A 15,761-nucleotide genomic window follows, 5' to 3' on the forward strand; every position below is an offset into this window, starting at 1 on the left:
TGGACTCCTGGCTAGGCCAAGCCTCGCCAGTACCGGCGCCGCCTAATAAGTCCGGAGTTATCTGGCGCCGTGTTTCCGACACACGCATGGTGGCCGCTAGCTCGTACACACCTCCCTCGTCCGCATTGCGTGGAGCCCATCCCCGTCAAGCTGGTGACGTCTCAAGCTCTCCGGCTCGTCAACACGCAGCAGCTTCACGGATCAGAAAACCCATCATGAAGCTTACGGCCGGGCTCATTACCGCCTTCGCGGGGTACGTTGCTGCCGCACAGCAATCTGCCGAAGTGTTCATTGTGCCTACCGGCGATGCGTCGTCGCCTCCCGCGATCACCCCCAGTCTCGCTCGGCTACTACTTTTGCAACGACTTGCCCCTAGTGGTCGGGGCTTGTCCCTTCACGATATTCCGAATGGCGTCGGCACTGAACATGCAGTTTCTCTCATCAACCGCTTCGGAAAGGACATTCCTCCTTTGTTCTCAGACGGCCAAGCCACCGAACCCAGCCAGTTAGTCTTGATGCTGGAGAGCATGGATGACAAGCAGATGAAGGGCCTTCGAAAAGCACTCGGCATGAGTCCATCATTTACCATAGCAGACCCGCCTTCTGGCAAGGCGCACCGAGACCTAATGGAGCTGGACTTCTACAGGGCAGGTGTTGCTGATGGAAGCAAGTGTTCAATTCAACAGGTGGTTAACCCTCTGGAGAGTTGTTGGGCGGGCAAGCGTTCTGCTGCTGCCAAATTTAGTATCAAGGAGGTACGGATGAATACACAGCTTTCGAAAAGCTACCACTCGAAGGACTGCGAGTGCGAGATGCTAACCATGCTTTAGAATCCAGAACTACTCGACGAGGTGCCAAAACAAATCAAACAGCTTCTCCGACTTGCGAAGACGGGGGAACTTCAGACAACTATCGTTGCCCTTCCTTCAACCAAGAGCTCTAGCAATTGGCTAGATGAGCAGCAACAAGAGCTGCGCCGCCGTCAAGCGGAACAGGTCATTTCCTCCTTTGACAGGCCCGCAGTAAATGCTGAGCCAACCGCATCACCCAAGCCGGACCCCATCTTTGATCCAAGCGAGCGGATCAAAGCCTGTTACGAATCAAAGGAAGCGTGTATGGCCAGCACTCGCAACTGCTCTTCGCATGGTGAGTGTCAAGACAAGTACGCCAAAGCCGACGGATCCAAGAACACAGTCGCATGCTTTTCTTGCCATTGCCAAAGTACCCGGAGCAAGTCTGGAAGTCTGACGACCTGGGCCGGTCCCACATGTGCAAAGAAGGATGTCAGTGTTGCATTCTGGCTATTTGCTGGTTTCACTCTCGCCTTGGTCGGTATTCTCTATTTAGCCATCAGCATTTTGTTCAATGTTGGCGAAGAGCAGCTTCCTGGTGTAATTGGTGCTGGTGTTTCGAGGTCTAAATAGACTGCATCATATTAACAATTGGGGCGGGATTTTCTACGTATACTTAAGGGCTGCTGTCCTACATCCCGAGGGAAGGAAATGTAACATAGGCTGTACTCGATACATGGAGTTGAAATCGCAATTAGCGTCCAACTGATTCTCGTTTGTTTGTTCGTCGAGAGCCATAATAGGCTCGGATGTGCCGCAAATCAATGATGATTATGGTGTTTACGTTGCCCTGCGTTTTAAGCTGACCCGCCTGTATCGTTGACACATGAAGCCTATATCTTCAGGCCATGAGGAAACCGCGTGCGGCGTTTTTGTTATTCTCCGTAATTATCCGCCGTGGCCAATCACATGCGCCAGTCTAGCTTAAGAACCCAGGGACGGACTTTTCCGCCGACTGCCGGGTCATCCTACCACCTCCAATTCTCATATCACATCGCTTTTGTTCTCTTTCCAAGCGAAAAGCCCGCCGGGGTTGACTTATTTTAGCCGAAAAGGCTGAAGAAAACCGTCCTACGTACCACATCAGTGGGCTAAGACGGCGTTTGTCTGGTCATGTGATGCCACTGGCAAACATGGCGAACCAAGACGGTGATAGTAAGCCTGACGACAACAAGCTCCCAACGGCGAAATGGGGAGCGGCGTGCTCGGCGTGCGCAACGGCCAAAGCAAAATGCATCAGATCAAACCCAGATCCGAGCGCAAAGTGCGACAGGTAAGTGGTTTTGATAGGGCTGGAAATTGCCCGACCGAATTGATTGTCATCAGTTCCGAAAGGTCCGCCCTTTTTGTTATGTGTGGGTATGTCGGCTGATAGCACATGTTTTTTGATGCAGGTGTCAGAGACTCTTGAAGGAATGTACGGGACAAGTTCATCGACCACGCAAAAAACGTCAAGCAAAGCCATCGTGAGTAACTTATTGCCCTTGCAATGCGATTCCAATTCTTATTGAACGCCGCATGCCGATTTCCTAGCCAACCTCGGCTCATCTTGGGGGCATGTAAGTGAAATGACGCCTTCACAATGTACTAACTACCGCACAACAGTCGAACCGCCCAGATTGAAGAGAGACTCAATGGCTTGGTCAACCTTCTTCAAGCCTCGGGTGAGTTGAACAGTAATCAATCTGCGCTAGGTGCTCTTAGCGATGTGGCTGCCAGAGAGCACTCCGCCATAACGCATGATACGCCGTCAACAAACTCTACGACATCATACCTGCCATATTCAAGCTCCTGGAGGATTCCAGAGACCTACAACTGTTATGCAATTCCAGCATGTATTTGCCGCCCCGAACCCGGCGATGCGCCCCGTGATGCACCTCCCCCGCCAGATTCTGACGATGTGCTTTTGGAGCTCTACCGAGCTCAGATGCAGCCTGTTTTCCCCTTTGTGGTTATTCCACCATCGGTTTCTGCATCTGAACTACGTTCTAACCGACCATTCTTGATGTCGGCAATCAGAATGGTCACATCATTTCGTAGTCTGAGGTCAATGAGGGCTCAGATGTACCGCCTGATGAGCCATATTGCCGATTATGTTCTCATCCGCTCAGCTAGGTCATTGGAGTTGTTGCAAGGCGTGATGCTCATGATCTCATGGCACCAGTATCACTGCCTAATGCATGGTCAGATGAACAATCTGATTGCCTTGGCAATGAGCCTTGTTGCTGACCTAGGTCTGAACTGGGCACCTGGATTACGAGAGCAGACAAGACTGATGGTAGCAAGACCTGATGAACCTCCTGGGCGAACAAATGAAGAAAGAAGGGCTCTTCTCGGAGTCTGGTTTTTGACGTGCAAGTAAGTCTAATGCGCCGGTTACAGTTTTTAAAGCCTATTCTAACATGGCCTAGCATCTCAGTCAGTTTCAACAGAGTTGAATCTTTGAAATACACGGCGTACATTCAGGATTGTATGACAGTGCTTGAGAATTCGAGAGAATATGAGTCCGACATGACTCTTCTTTACCTAGTCAGAGTGCAGCGATTGACAGAACGCATTTTCGAACTCAGTTCTAAGGATAAGGCTGTAGAGGATATTCCTGGGCTTCCGTCTGCGCCCATGTCGGCTTACATTGCTGCGTTTCAAAATGAAATCGAGACAATGCGCAATACTATGCCTCCAAAACTGCAAAATGACGGTATGCTGATCTCTGCTCTTTCGCAGAAGTCGTTGCAAAATGAATATACTAACAGCTTACAGGCGTCTTCTTGTCGTACCTTAACACGGCAATGCTTAGACTCTATGAGCCTCCTGCAGTCGACTTGGCATTTGTCAACGCTCTCTCGCAGTCCCTCACAGCCGGACCCCTTGGTCGAGGCACTCCGCTCGATAAGCTTTATCAGTCTAGTGCAGCGCTCCGAAACTGGTTTGATAGCTGGCTTTCGGTGCCTGCTTCTTCTTACTTCAGGCACACTACCACTATCATGTCGCAATTGGTATACGCCATCACGATGATGGGGCGGTGGGCGCAGCTGGCAACGCCCAGGACGGTATACGAAGGAGGCACACCAATGCCTCTTGGGGAGGGCAGCTCAGCGTACGATCCAGATTCGCAAATGGCTACTAATGGGTTATCCGGATCCAAACCATTCCAGGGGTACACTCAGAGCGACCAGAAACCACGGTGTGGCGAGTCTGTGGATCAAGATCTCATCGCAGCTCTTGCTGGTTTGCAAACCCAGCTCCAGTCGCAGCCAGGACTGACGATAAACATTCCAGAAATACTTTCCTCGATGTGTTCTAAATGTGAGCAAGTCAACAATATCTTCCAACAAACAGCACCAGAGGAAGAAAAGATGGACAACAACGTGTGGACCTTTAGCGCTCTTAAAGTCCGCATCACGCGTGTCAAACTCGAACGCTGGGCAGAGCTCGTAGCTGCTGCAACTGAAAGCCATGATCGGTTAAGCAAGGCTGAACATCCTCAAGAATGGCGAGGATCATATCCCCAAACGTCGTCTGCGAACATGGGTCCGCCTCCCAACGGTATGGCCAATAACGGGTTTGCGCAGGATCAAACTCGGATTCAAAATTTCCTGGATAGCACTCCTTGGACTTCGGATCTTTTAGATGGAATCGACCCTACTGTTTGGTTTGACGGATATTTGGATTGGGGAACTCTAGTCATGAATTCTATGGGACAGGGGCCAGTAGGACAACAGCCTCAGATATGAAATAATATTACTGGAGATGATATGAGTGGCGTTTCGGAAATGGGATTGGACTTGTCCTAGGATGTATAGGCGATCTGTATCTGGAAGAAATACTCCTATTAATAATGACATTTTCGCTGTTTAATCAACTTCGATGACTGCCTGTAGATATGCCTCAGTTCCCAGCCCAGTTAAGGACGCACTTGGTGGGGCAACTGAACCTCCAATCTACTCCAACGCAAAACACTCCCCCTCCGTCAGTATTTCTTGGTATTGACCACCTAGGCTCCTTTCATCCTTGCTTTCAGCCATAAGTTTCATTTTACACACACTGAAAGTTGCGCCTGATACCTCTAACACGCTGCCCTCGAATAATCCCAATGTCGGCAGTCACCCAAGCCCAAGATGCCCCGCCATGGTGGTCATCATTCCCCGAGCCGAAAGCTCCTGTTCACGCCCTCGAGCCAGAAGACGTCGCACAGCTCCTGGAGAGCCATGCCTCCGCCGGGCCAAATAGCGCAAAGAGTTTTCTCCTCGTGGATGTTCGTCGAACGGACTGGGAGGGCGGCACAGTTGCCACATCTCTCAACCTCCCAGCTCACACGTTATACCAAACTCGGCCCGTGATTTATCAACTGTGTAAACAAGCCAATGTCAAAACTATCATCTTCTACTGCGGTGAGCTGCTTCGCTTGATCACATGGTCTACGAAACCTCCAGTGAGACTGACCCCTCCCAAACAGGAAGTTCGAACGGCCGGGGCCCTAGATGTGCCGGCTGGATGCAGGATTATCTCAACGAAATGGGCGAAGCAAGCATGTCTGCTGCCATTCTCAAGGGCGGCATCAAAGGCTGGCAGAAGAAGTATAGCGGTAAGATGATGGACTGGTACGATGAGAAGTTTTGGACTCAGCAGCAAAGTGCATAGGGCTTCTCCTTTTGTCATTTGTCTATGATAAAGAGCCAGAGCGAAAATTTATTCCTGCGCAAAACCTCCCAATTTTACGTCATCAATATCATCCGAGAACGCCAAACAGTTTTTTCATAGTCAACTTGCATCTTTGCATCTGGTATTGAATTATCGATGATGATGTTGTCGGTCGTCGCCGCCGATTCTGTCTAGGGCCTCCATCATGACAACTGAGTTTCCTCGAATAACCTGATCATCAAGTCAGTTTTACATCCTATGGACAGGGAGTTGCTTGTGATGTCAACGTACAACCATGCCTAGCTTGACTTTATCTCCACCTTCTTTCTCTTCCACCGCTTCGTCGAGGACAATGTTCAAGAACACCTTCGGCGTGATTAGCATGATCCAATTGGGGCGCGTGACGAAGGTTTCAAGGGAATAGTACATCGTATCCGCGCAAAACTCCGATAACCTTGCGACTACCGTTCAGCTGCACGAATAGTCTCTTCTCGAGATACTGGGAATATATTAGCTTGGATTCGGTCTTGTGTGCAGACTCCCTTGTCGGAGAAGCAACCTTTCTTTGACCAAAGCATAAAATACGACAGTCCTGCGGCAAATTCATTCACATACCTTTTTGAGCTCAGGTTGCGCGGGCGCCATCTTGAGCTATTCAATAATCTGGGCATAAGATGCTGTTGAAAGCTCTTTGATGCGTCGCGATTACCCACTACTAGAACACGGGCATAGTATTTGTCACGTGATGATAAGATAGCTGTTGCCTGCGTCATGGGCTTTTGATCTTTGCGACAACGTGATCCGATTTCTGGACACAATGACCAACTAAAAATGATTGCAGGATGAGTTCCTTTGCGGCCAAGCGCAAAGCTAGAGTGATCAAGGTCGATGATGAGGAGGGATCAGACGGCAGCTCGTCGTCAGGCTTGGACGCCGCTGGCTCCAAAGAAGGTGAGGGACCCTCTCCCATCGTGCGATTCTTTTTTTTCTGATGATATCTCAAGGCTAATTATGTATGGACAGAAGTATATAAACCTCTATTTGGCTCGAAATCCGGGCGCAAACCTTTTAGACAGTCAGGGCTGCGAAAAACTTTCAATCTAGGAGAAGGAGAGACCTCAGGCGCACCTGGAAGCACAGCCAACGAAGATGCAGAGGACGATGGGCCAGTCGTCGTACGGCCAAATCGACCCGGCGCCGGAAAACAAAAGAAGAAGGGTCCCAAGACTAGATTGTCCTTTGGCGGTGGTCCCGAAAATGACGACTCTGAAGATTTGGCTATACCAAAGCAAGTGTCGCTCGGACAGAGAGCGCTTGAGAACAGCGCCGTGAAACGTGGTATTGCTGTACGAACACTCCCAACGAGATCTACGCAGGAGGAAGAAGAGGACCGGCCAAGATACAGCAAGGAATATCTGGACGAGCTACAGTCTTCGACGCCGAGTACACCACAGGATATCGCTACCTTGCACATTAGCGATGCTGACGAGATGGAATTGGATCCATCGGAGCTTGACGGAGCTTTAGTGGTCGAATACCCAGGGGCTTTGTCACCGAAACAAGGCACACAGATACTTTCGGAGGCTGAGATACGCGAAAGAAAGGAACGTCGCGCCAGATTGGCTCAAGAGCAAGGCTTCTTGTCTGTTGAAGACGACGACTCGGATGCCTTTGGGCGCAAGAAGAAGGATGACGGCCGATTACTGGCAGAAGATGAAGACCTCGGAGAAGGATTCGATGATTATGTCGAGGACGGCGGTCTCTCGCTAGGCAAGCGTGCCGAAAAGGAACGTAGAAGAAAAGAGAGGAAGCAAATGGCAGAATTGATCACAGCTGCTGAAGGTCACAGCTCAGACGATTCCTCAGACAGCGACGCCGAAAGGAGAATGGCGTATGAGGCATCACAAAGCAAGGCAGGACTTGATGGCTTGAAAAAGCCAAGAAAAAATCCAGCCGAAGATTTGCTCCAAATTCCCCCAAAGATTACACCACTGCCAAGCTTGTCAGAGTGCCTGACACGGCTTCAAGCTACACTCAGGGCAATGGAAAATGATCTTAAGGCGAAAAATGCTCATTTGGATCAACTTAGGAAGGAGAGGGAGGATATCGTCAAGCGGGAAACAGAGGTACAGGCGCTGCTGGACGAAACCGGGAAAAAATATCAAGAAGCCATGGCACAAGGGAAAGTAGATCCCGATACCGCCAGTACTACAGGGCCAAATATTGAATTGGTTGGTGAACGAGGCTTGGATAGTCTTGGAACCACGCCTAGACGGCCGGATCAATCTGAACTGGATGCAGGATTATGATAATTAATTTCCTCATAATTAATAGACTATACCCCTGGTGCAAGCCGCCTCTTCAGTTCATCTTACAAACTCTTCTTGTCCTCTTTCAGTCCGCTAAACTCCAACCCCTTGTTAATATCTCCAAACAAGACGCTCCACATGTCACGAACCCAGTGCGTACGTCCATACCACGGGTCCTCCCCCGTAACCTTGGGAATTCTGTCAGCCGCCTTGACAAAGTAATTGCTGTTCAAATCAACCGCCAGTTTTCTCGGCATGTCTTTCCTGTGCTCCAGTACGGGCATGGCCTTGGTAGCCTGTTTGTCTTCCATGCTCTTGATAACACGCACAAGCAGCTTGGCAATTGCCTCGGCCCCGGGTGTCCACGACTGCAACACATAACCCAAAACGTAGCCCATGTTGGGGAGAGACTCGAGCATGGTGCCTCGCCAGGTGTAACGCGAACCGGGGACGATCCGGACCCCATTAACATTGGCAGCTATACCACTCATGATTTGGAAATAAAGCCCTGTCGCGGTGATAATTATGTCGGCGTCGAGTTTGCGACCCGACTGCAGCAGGATGCTATCGGGCGTGACCCTGTCAATGACGTCTGTAACAAGCTCGACATTACCGCGGTGCAAGGCTTGGAAGAAATCGCCATCCGGGCAGAGACACAACCGCTGCTGGAGGGGGTCATACCGCGGCTTGAAGTGAATGTCGACGTCACAGTCCTTGGGCAGTGCGCCCTTTGTGTTGAGCCGCAGGGCGAACCTTGCAACACTGGGGAAATGCACCATGAACTGCGTTATGAACATCTCGTAGGCGATGTCCTTCCACCAGCAGATCTTGTGCGCAAGGCTGATGGGCAGAATGGTCCGCAGCAGCGTGTCCAGCCACGACGTCGTCGGGATCGCGGCCGCGTAGCTGGGACTCCTCTGGACCATGGTCAGCTGCGCGACCCGATCAGCCAGCGCCGGCACAATGGTATACGCCGTTGCGCCGGAGCCGATGAGCACGACACGCTTGTTGGAACAGTCCAAATCCTCCGGCCACCACTGGGGGTGCGCCACGGTGCCTGCGAAGCTCTCGATGCCAGGGATCACGGCCGGCATGGCCTGGTCATAGGCATAGTACCCCGTGCACCCAATGACGAAGGTTGCCGCCAGAACCTTGGTCTCTCCGGCATGCTCGACGGTCAATCGCCAAAAGCCGTCCTCGTCGCGCCATTCCGCGTCGACGACTTGGTGGTTGAACCGGATCTGGTCATATGTGCCGTCTTGTTTGGCGGCGTCCTCGATGTAGGCGACGATTTCTGCGGACGACGCAATCTTGTGCGCGTGCGGCCAGGGGTGCCACCTGAATCCAAAGGTGGTCATGTACGAATCCGACCTGAAGCCGGGGAACTTGAAGAAGCTCCATGTGCCGCCTATGACGGAGCGGCCCTCGAGAATGGCGAAGCGACGATGGGGCAGTTGTTCGCGGAGGACGTGGGCAGTGTTTATGCCAGAGAGGCCGGCCCCCAAGATGATGATGTCGTGGCGTTCTGCTATTTCTGGCATCTTTGCTAGCGGTAACAACGCCCTGGGGGAGGGGGAGGGGATAAAAAGTCAAATATCAAAGGCAGGTGGTTAATATGGACGGTATAAAGGGATGCCACCCTCGTGCTGCTGTTGCGTTTTATGGTTGAAAGTTGAAACTCAACTACTCCGGATCGGGACGTTCAACGTCCGTAATAGATCCGTAGCTATCCATCGGTCAAGTTGCTGCCAATATATTGCACAAGTTGCAATTGGCTCCAGGGCTAGAAAGTATTTCGGCGGTTGTAGTTGTATTTGTGTCAACATGCCCCCGTGCGAGTCGGGACTCCAAATTCGTGGTTGCCAGTTGAGGATTTTTAATATTATTCCGTCCCCGTTTATAGAGGACAATTTAGGTGGCGGGGAAATCGATCATCCGTGTAGAGTTGAGGACACGGCTGACAATGGCAAAATGTTATTTGATATAAATTTGCGGGTTGGGGTGATGAGAATATTGCGCGGATTGTACTCTCGTTTGGTATTCGAGGCCACAGTCCAGTCAGGTGCTTTTTGCTGCATTTTCAATCTTGTCGGGAGAGCTAGCCAGCTAGGCATTCATTTTGCGGGGTTTGAGGTCAGCTGGTGATTTTAGTTCGGATATTGCCGAGCAGATGATGACATGCAGGTGCGTCAGAACTCGGAAACTTTACTAGGTTTAATGTTGTTGCAGCTTCTTTTGCTACCCAATGATGGAAGCTGTTACAGTAACCCTGGCGTATCTCTCTTCGCCATGCCTCCTCCACACGTGTACTGGCAGTGCTGGGTGCAATACGGATCTACAGAGCATGAAGCACATGTTTGCATTTCGCTCGGCACGCTACGCTTAGGTTTCATTCTAACTACCTCGTGGGCAAATTTTTCTTTGATGAATTGATAAATATCATCCATTTGATCCGGCACTTTGAACCAATGACCCTCTTCCTCAGCGTCAGAGTGCTCCTTCCACTCGACTGTAGAACCAGCCTTTGAAAGCACATCCTTAGCTTGCCGTCCAAGGGTAATGTCAACGTATGCGTCATCATCACCATGTCCCAGGAGGATGCTCATGGCTGAGGCTTTGCCTTGTGGCTGTCTGCCAAGTGCAATCATGTCCCTAACAAAGGCGTCAGATTCGTCTTCTACCGGTATTGGCTCTGTGCTCGTATCAGCCGTAGCGTGTAATAAGCCAAGTGCTCGTTCTATATTCGCAGCAAACGGAAGCCAGGTGCTGGAGCCAAAAAATGCCCCAATTCCACGTGCTCGCAACCTCTTCATCTACAAGGACCCGAATATGTCTCACTGATGCTGCAATGCCGTTAATCTGTAGATCTTGTCGGGCAGTGGTGTCAGTCAACGACCGAGCCTCGGTCCAAGCCGGTATTGATTCTTGAAAGGTCATGCTCCAGAGAGACGGGGATGAAGGAAACACCCAGCGCCATCCGGGCAGCGCTGAGGCTAGGGATTCGTGCCAGATGGTGGGGATGAGAAGAATCATCGGCAAACTCTTGACCATTGCTGCCTCGTCCGTGGAGGACTATGGCCGTTTGAGTGTGTCTGAATTGAGGGTTGATGATATGAACAGGTCCAGATTCCGGGTTGGCGATTGTATCATCTTTGCTCATCTTATGGTCCTGTTTGTAATATTGAAAGGTAAACACACGCTGATGTTCCCAGCGTATCGTTGCGCCATCTGGACCATTGATGAATTTGATGTTGGTAGCACCAGCTGACCAGCTGACCCCAGGTGCTCTGTCTCTGCTGCCCCACACCAGCTATGAATTGATGGCCAATGGGGCCGTTAGGCTACGGCCCGCCATCGAAACAGCTAGAAGGCTGCGAAGGCTGGGCTGTTGGACGTGGGCTGAGCTCTTCCATGATTTTCTATAGACTAGTTCCCCACAGCGGCGCCTACAACCTCAATTGTCAACTCTGTTCTTTAAGCAAACACTATTCCCAGATCTGGGCAGAATTATTGTCTCTTCAAAAACCAGAATCCCTTCTCCAACGAAGTGACGATTTCCCAACACATCATACTATGGCTTCCGCAGACGAGCTCAAAGCTCTTGGCAACAAGGCCATTGCCGAAAAGAACTTTGATGACGCTATGTATGTCCTAACCATAGCCCCTAATATCTCTCTATTTCTGTACGGTAAAGATTTGTCGGCAATTTAAGCTAACCTGTTTTGTGCTACTGCAGAGAGAAGTTCACCCAGGCTATTGCCCTCCAACCTGAGAACCACATCCTGTACAGCAACCGATCTGCTGCCTACGCATCCAAAAAGGACTGGGACAATGCTTTGGCTGATGCCGAGAAAACCACCCAGATTAAGCCTGATTGGGCCAAGGGCTGGGGCCGAAAGGGTGCTGCTCTTCATGGAAAGGGCGACTTGCTCGGCGCCAACGATGCCTATAGCGAGGGTCTGAAACTAGATGCCAACAATGCTCAGCTGAAGAGTGGTTTAGCTTCTGTCGAGAAGGCTATGCAAAATGAAGCAGGTATGTTAATAAATAAATGCACACATATACCTTTGTCCCCGGGAATACAGCTGACTTGATGTTTATCAGGCGGAGCCGGTGGTTTTGGAGCAGACCCTACTGGAGGCCTCGGACAGATGTTCAAAGACCCAAATCTGATCCAGAAGCTTGCCAAAAACCCCAAGACCAGTGGATTTCTAGCAGATCCCTCCTTTATGGCCAAGTTGCAGCAGATGCAGCAGAACCCTGGAAATCCTCAGGATCTTTTCAGTGACCCCAGAATGATCCAGGTTCTCGGTGTCTTGATGGGAGTCGATATGGACGTGCGTGATACGGATCCCCGCGGTGACACGAACATGCCCGATGCTCCCGAGCCCAAGAAGCCTGAGCCCGCCAAAGCCCCCGAACCTGAACCCGAGCCCGAGGAACTCGATGAGGAGGCACTAGAGAAGAAGAAGAAAAAGGAGGAGGCCGACAAGGAAAAGCTTCTAGGCACCGAGAACTACAAGAAGCGCAAGTTTGATGAAGCCATTGAGCACTACTCTAAAGCTTGGGACATCTTCCATGATATCACCTACCTCAACAACTTGGGGGCTGCCTACTTCGAAAAGGGTGACTACGACAAGTGCATTGAAACCTGCACCAAGGCTGTTGAGGAGGGTCGCGCCGTCTACGCCGAATACAAACTTATTGCGAAGAGCTACGCCCGTATCGGTTCTGCTTACGAGAAGAAGGGCGACATGGCCCGAGCTGTGGAGAATTACAGCAAATCCTTGACTGAGCACCGAACACCTGATGTTTTGAACAAGCTGCGGGCTGCGGAGAGAGCGAAGGTTGAGGCTGAAAAGAATGCGTATATCGACCCCGTCAAAGCTGAGGAGGCTCGTGAAGAGGGCAACAAGAAGTTCAAAGAGAACGACTTCCCTGGGGCTGTCCAAGCGTACTCAGAGATGATCAAGCGTGCCCCCCATGATGCTCGGGGCTACAGCAACCGTGCTGCGGCCTTTATCAAGTTGTTCGAGTTTCCTAGTGCCGTGGATGACTGCAACATGGCCATCAAGAAGGACCCCAAGTTCATCCGAGCATACATTCGCAAGGCTCAGGCTTTCTTCGGCATGCGCAAGTACTCAGACTGCGTGGATGCCTGCACTGATGCCACTCAGGTCGACCAGGAGTTCCACAATAATGCCAACGCTCGTGAAATCGAGCAACAGCAGCAGAAGGCACTGAACGCCATGTACTCTGCACGTGATAACGAGACTGAGGAGCAGACTCGGGAGAGATTGATGAAGGACCCAGATGTAAGTTTATCCACCTAGCCTCGACTCCTTGATATTTCCCTGTGATTTCCCTGGCCATGCTGACATTTCGGACTTAGATCATGAGCATCATGCAAGATCCTGTCATGCAGTCCATCCTGCAGCAGGCCCAGTCCAACCCCATGGCACTTCAGGAACACATGAAGAACCCGGGTGTCCGATCAAAGATCCAGAAGCTCATGGCTGCTGGTGTTATTCGAGTTGGCCGATAAATTGGAGTGTGTGTTGGGGAGTTTTGTAAAGATACCATGTGTCGGAAAGCTTTATGAAGTTAATGATAAAAAGTTTACTCATGTTCACCTCGGATTCGCCAATGTCCCCGTGTCATGTCAAAATTGTTTGATTGACTATTTTGGGACACTGAAAACGATGGCCCGATTTTATCGCATGTGAGCACGCCGTCCAAGGCCTCGGCCTTTCAGCCTTTTAGCTTTTACCGCCCCGTGGAGTTGTTTTAGGCCGACTGACAGCAAATTTTTGCCATTGATGGCAGGTATGGTAAAAGTACCCGGTAACCATGTGTATAATTAACGGCCAAGGCAGTTTTAATGTGAGACGGCACGAGTTCTGGCATAAATGACTAGCATTGATCAGTGTGTGGACTGTGGCACGGTTTTGACACCAAGCTTGAGCAGTTCGGTCCAACAAGGTGAACAAGAACGAACCAGACCCCGGGAAACTTGCTCAGTCAATGCGAGAGCAAGGGGCGGGGCTGTTCAAATGTTGGCAGTGCAGTTAGTACCTGAGGCACCAGAGGGGGGCGCTGGGGCCCGAACGATTTCAATGCTACGCGCTCTACGGAGCAGCCCCACACTAAAGCACTGCACATGTGCCCTCGCAACAATAGGCCAAACCAGTTGGCCCCCTGCACTTAAGTTTGCAATGGGGATTCAAGTACGGAGGTACGCAGAAGTACCAGACGCTGACGTTACAATGTATAGTCCACCTGGCCTCCCAAGTTGAGCTTTCTCATCCTTTGTCGGTTTTTCGTTCCCTCGGTACGCCATGAGACGAGCTGCAGTTGCTCAACGGAGTAGTTAGTCTGGCGACCGACCATATTGGCATCGACACAATGGCTGGTGAGCTCAAGATGCAACCATTGTCGGGTTCCAAACCCAAGACTAACAATGTTCCCTCTCCAGATCCGCAATGGTCAACGATTTCCACAAGGCTACTACTCGCAGAGCTCCAACGACGCAAGGAAGACGGCGAGAGACCAGCTTGCGGCAGTAAGGAAACTGGGTGGTATGATACTGTGGCGCACATCTTTGCGTTGCTATTAATCTTGACCCTGAGCACACTAGGTATGAGTCCGGGTTTACATTCGTCCAAGCTTGGAGTTTCGGTGACTGACCTGACGGTGCCAAAGCTTGCGGGCTTCCATTAATATCACGACGCGCGACGACCGGGAAACGACAGAAAACCATCATCTTCTACTGCCAACATGTAGGGACTGGAGTGCTGCTTGCTACGGCATTCGTGCACCTGCTCCCAATGGCATTCGAATCCCTAACCGACCCGTGCTTGCCCTATTTCTTCAGCCAAGGGTATACGCCACTTCCTGGCTTCGTGGCCATGGTGTCTGCTATTATGGTTGTCGGCGTCGAATCCTACTTGACAGCACGTGGTGCCGGCCATTCGCACTCCCACGTGCACAACTATTTCGACAGCGACGAAAGCGACGGTGGCGGCGAGTTTCAGGATGTACCGCTTCATGATCACCCTGGCATGTCTGGGGGACGGACGAGAAATCACAGACCGCAGGATGTTTCAGTGGGTGACGACGCCGAGGCCACGCAGGGTCTTGTGGCCGGGGTGTCGCCGGCCCCCGAATCCACGCCTACCACAACCACACACCGACGCGCATCCGCAGAAAACGAGTTCAATGAAGGCGATTCTGATTTGGAACTTGACATGGATGAACTGGACCCTGCTCCTGTCAATGACAATCGCAATGGCGCATATGCCTCCTTAACAAAGCCCGGGGCTCGGACGGACCCATCGGAGCCGACTCTACACCCGAAGTCACCGGAGGAGACTAGACGACAGCTTCTGCAGTGTCTTCTACTTGAAGCTGGTATTCTATTCCACAGCGTTTTTATTGGAATGGCTATTTCTGTAGCCACCGGACCAGCATTTGTCGTCTTCTTAATTGCCATCAGCTTCCACCAGTCTTTTGAGGGTCTTGCTCTAGGCAGCCGCATTGCCGCTATATCGTTTCCCAAAAACTCGATCCGGCCGTGGCTCATGGTTCTAGCTTATGGCTTCACAACGCCCCTTGGTCAGGCCATTGGTCTGATTGTCCACAAGATGTATGACCCTGCGTCCATGGGCGGCCTTTTGGTGGTGGGATTTATGAATGCTATCTCGTCAGGTCTCTTGTTATATGCGGGCCTGGTACAGCTCCTGGCAGAGGATTTCTTGACAGAGAAAAGCTATCGCGTCCTCAAGGGCAAGAAGCGCCTTCAGGCGTATCTAGCTGTGGTTGCTGGTTCTCTGCTGATGGCCATTGTGGGTGCATTTGCATAGTTGGTGCCAAGCTAGAGAGAGACATTTATCAAGTGGATTGTTCATCATGATAGAAAAAGCATTTGCATTCGTATTTTTTTTGGCCCTAGCTAGGGTTT

At 51.1% G+C, this 15,761-nt stretch overlaps 9 protein-coding genes across 9 annotated transcripts; 6 read left to right on the forward strand and 3 right to left on the reverse strand.

Annotated features, from left to right (window-relative positions):
• Positions 1-215: 215 nt before the first annotated feature.
• On the forward strand, positions 216-1,424 carry J3458_002222 (uncharacterized protein; the record flags this gene model as incomplete). The annotated part of the gene is made up of 2 exons (XM_007813310.1): positions 216-755; positions 831-1,424. The coding sequence occupies 2 exons, from the start codon at positions 216-218 to the stop codon at positions 1,422-1,424; spliced, it is 1,134 nt and encodes a 377-aa protein (XP_007811501.1).
• A 616-nt stretch (positions 1,425-2,040) lies between these two features.
• On the forward strand, positions 2,041-4,585 carry J3458_002223 (uncharacterized protein; the record flags this gene model as incomplete). Its single annotated transcript, XM_066117190.1, has 5 exons — positions 2,041-2,124; positions 2,246-2,268; positions 2,457-3,209; positions 3,263-3,549; positions 3,612-4,585. 5 exons carry the CDS (start codon positions 2,041-2,043, stop codon positions 4,583-4,585), a joined length of 2,121 nt encoding a protein of 706 aa, XP_065979082.1.
• Positions 4,586-4,703: 118 nt separating this feature from the next.
• Positions 4,704-5,571, forward strand: J3458_002224 (uncharacterized protein). Its single transcript, XM_066117191.1, has 2 exons — positions 4,704-5,242; positions 5,308-5,571. Exons 1-2 carry the CDS (start codon positions 4,945-4,947, stop codon positions 5,490-5,492), a joined length of 483 nt encoding a protein of 160 aa, XP_065979083.1. The 5' UTR covers positions 4,704-4,944; the 3' UTR covers positions 5,493-5,571.
• Positions 5,572-6,159, reverse strand: J3458_002225 (uncharacterized protein). Its single transcript, XM_007813313.2, has 2 exons — positions 5,784-6,159; positions 5,572-5,723 (listed from the first exon to the last, which is right to left on the reverse strand). The coding sequence occupies exons 1-2, from the start codon at positions 5,919-5,921 to the stop codon at positions 5,643-5,645; spliced, it is 219 nt and encodes a 72-aa protein (XP_007811504.1). The 5' UTR covers positions 5,922-6,159; the 3' UTR covers positions 5,572-5,642.
• A 175-nt stretch (positions 6,160-6,334) lies between these two features.
• On the forward strand, positions 6,335-7,801 carry J3458_002226 (uncharacterized protein; the record flags this gene model as incomplete). The annotated part of the gene is made up of 2 exons (XM_066117192.1): positions 6,335-6,443; positions 6,516-7,801. 2 exons carry the CDS (start codon positions 6,335-6,337, stop codon positions 7,799-7,801), a joined length of 1,395 nt encoding a protein of 464 aa, XP_065979084.1.
• Positions 6,426-9,925, reverse strand: J3458_002227 (uncharacterized protein). The gene has a single exon (XM_007813315.2). It carries the CDS (start codon positions 9,340-9,342, stop codon positions 7,864-7,866), a length of 1,479 nt encoding a protein of 492 aa, XP_007811506.2. The 5' UTR covers positions 9,343-9,925; the 3' UTR covers positions 6,426-7,863.
• A 760-nt stretch (positions 9,926-10,685) lies between these two features.
• J3458_002228 (uncharacterized protein) lies at positions 10,686-10,961 on the reverse strand (the record flags this gene model as incomplete). The annotated part of the gene is made up of 1 exon (XM_066117193.1): positions 10,686-10,961. One exon carries the CDS (start codon positions 10,959-10,961, stop codon positions 10,686-10,688), a length of 276 nt encoding a protein of 91 aa, XP_065979085.1.
• A 413-nt stretch (positions 10,962-11,374) lies between these two features.
• Positions 11,375-13,346, forward strand: STI1 (Hsp90 cochaperone; the record flags this gene model as incomplete). Its single annotated transcript, XM_007813316.1, has 4 exons — positions 11,375-11,445; positions 11,538-11,836; positions 11,906-13,116; positions 13,194-13,346. 4 exons carry the CDS (start codon positions 11,375-11,377, stop codon positions 13,344-13,346), a joined length of 1,734 nt encoding a protein of 577 aa, XP_007811507.1.
• Positions 13,347-14,206: 860 nt separating this feature from the next.
• On the forward strand, positions 14,207-15,663 carry J3458_002230 (uncharacterized protein; the record flags this gene model as incomplete). The annotated part of the gene is made up of 3 exons (XM_066117194.1): positions 14,207-14,213; positions 14,277-14,438; positions 14,504-15,663. 3 exons carry the CDS (start codon positions 14,207-14,209, stop codon positions 15,661-15,663), a joined length of 1,329 nt encoding a protein of 442 aa, XP_065979086.1.
• Positions 15,664-15,761: the final 98 nt, after the last annotated feature.

The sequence above is a fragment of the Metarhizium acridum genome (assembly GCF_019434415.1).
Source record: "Metarhizium acridum strain ARSEF 324 chromosome Unknown scaffold_1, whole genome shotgun sequence".
Lineage (NCBI taxonomy): Eukaryota > Fungi > Ascomycota > Sordariomycetes > Hypocreales > Clavicipitaceae > Metarhizium > Metarhizium acridum.

Bases quoted from the DNA above. Each gene is read 5' to 3' on its own strand.
- J3458_002224 (XM_066117191.1), top strand. From the start codon at position 4,945: ATGTCGGCAGTCACCCAAGCCCAAGATGCCCCGCCATGGTGGTCATCA. The intron at 5,243-5,307 runs GTGAGCTGCTTC...CCTCCCAAACAG, and splicing joins AACTATCATCTTCTACTGCG to GAAGTTCGAACGGCCGGGGC.
- J3458_002225 (XM_007813313.2), bottom strand. From the start codon at position 5,921: ATGTACTATTCCCTTGAAACCTTCGTCACGCGCCCCAATTGGATCATG. The intron at 5,724-5,783 runs GTACGTTGACAT...CTTGATGATCAG, and splicing joins AAGTCAAGCTAGGCATGGTT to GTTATTCGAGGAAACTCAGT.
- J3458_002227 (XM_007813315.2), bottom strand. From the start codon at position 9,342: ATGCCAGAAATAGCAGAACGCCACGACATCATCATCTTGGGGGCCGGC.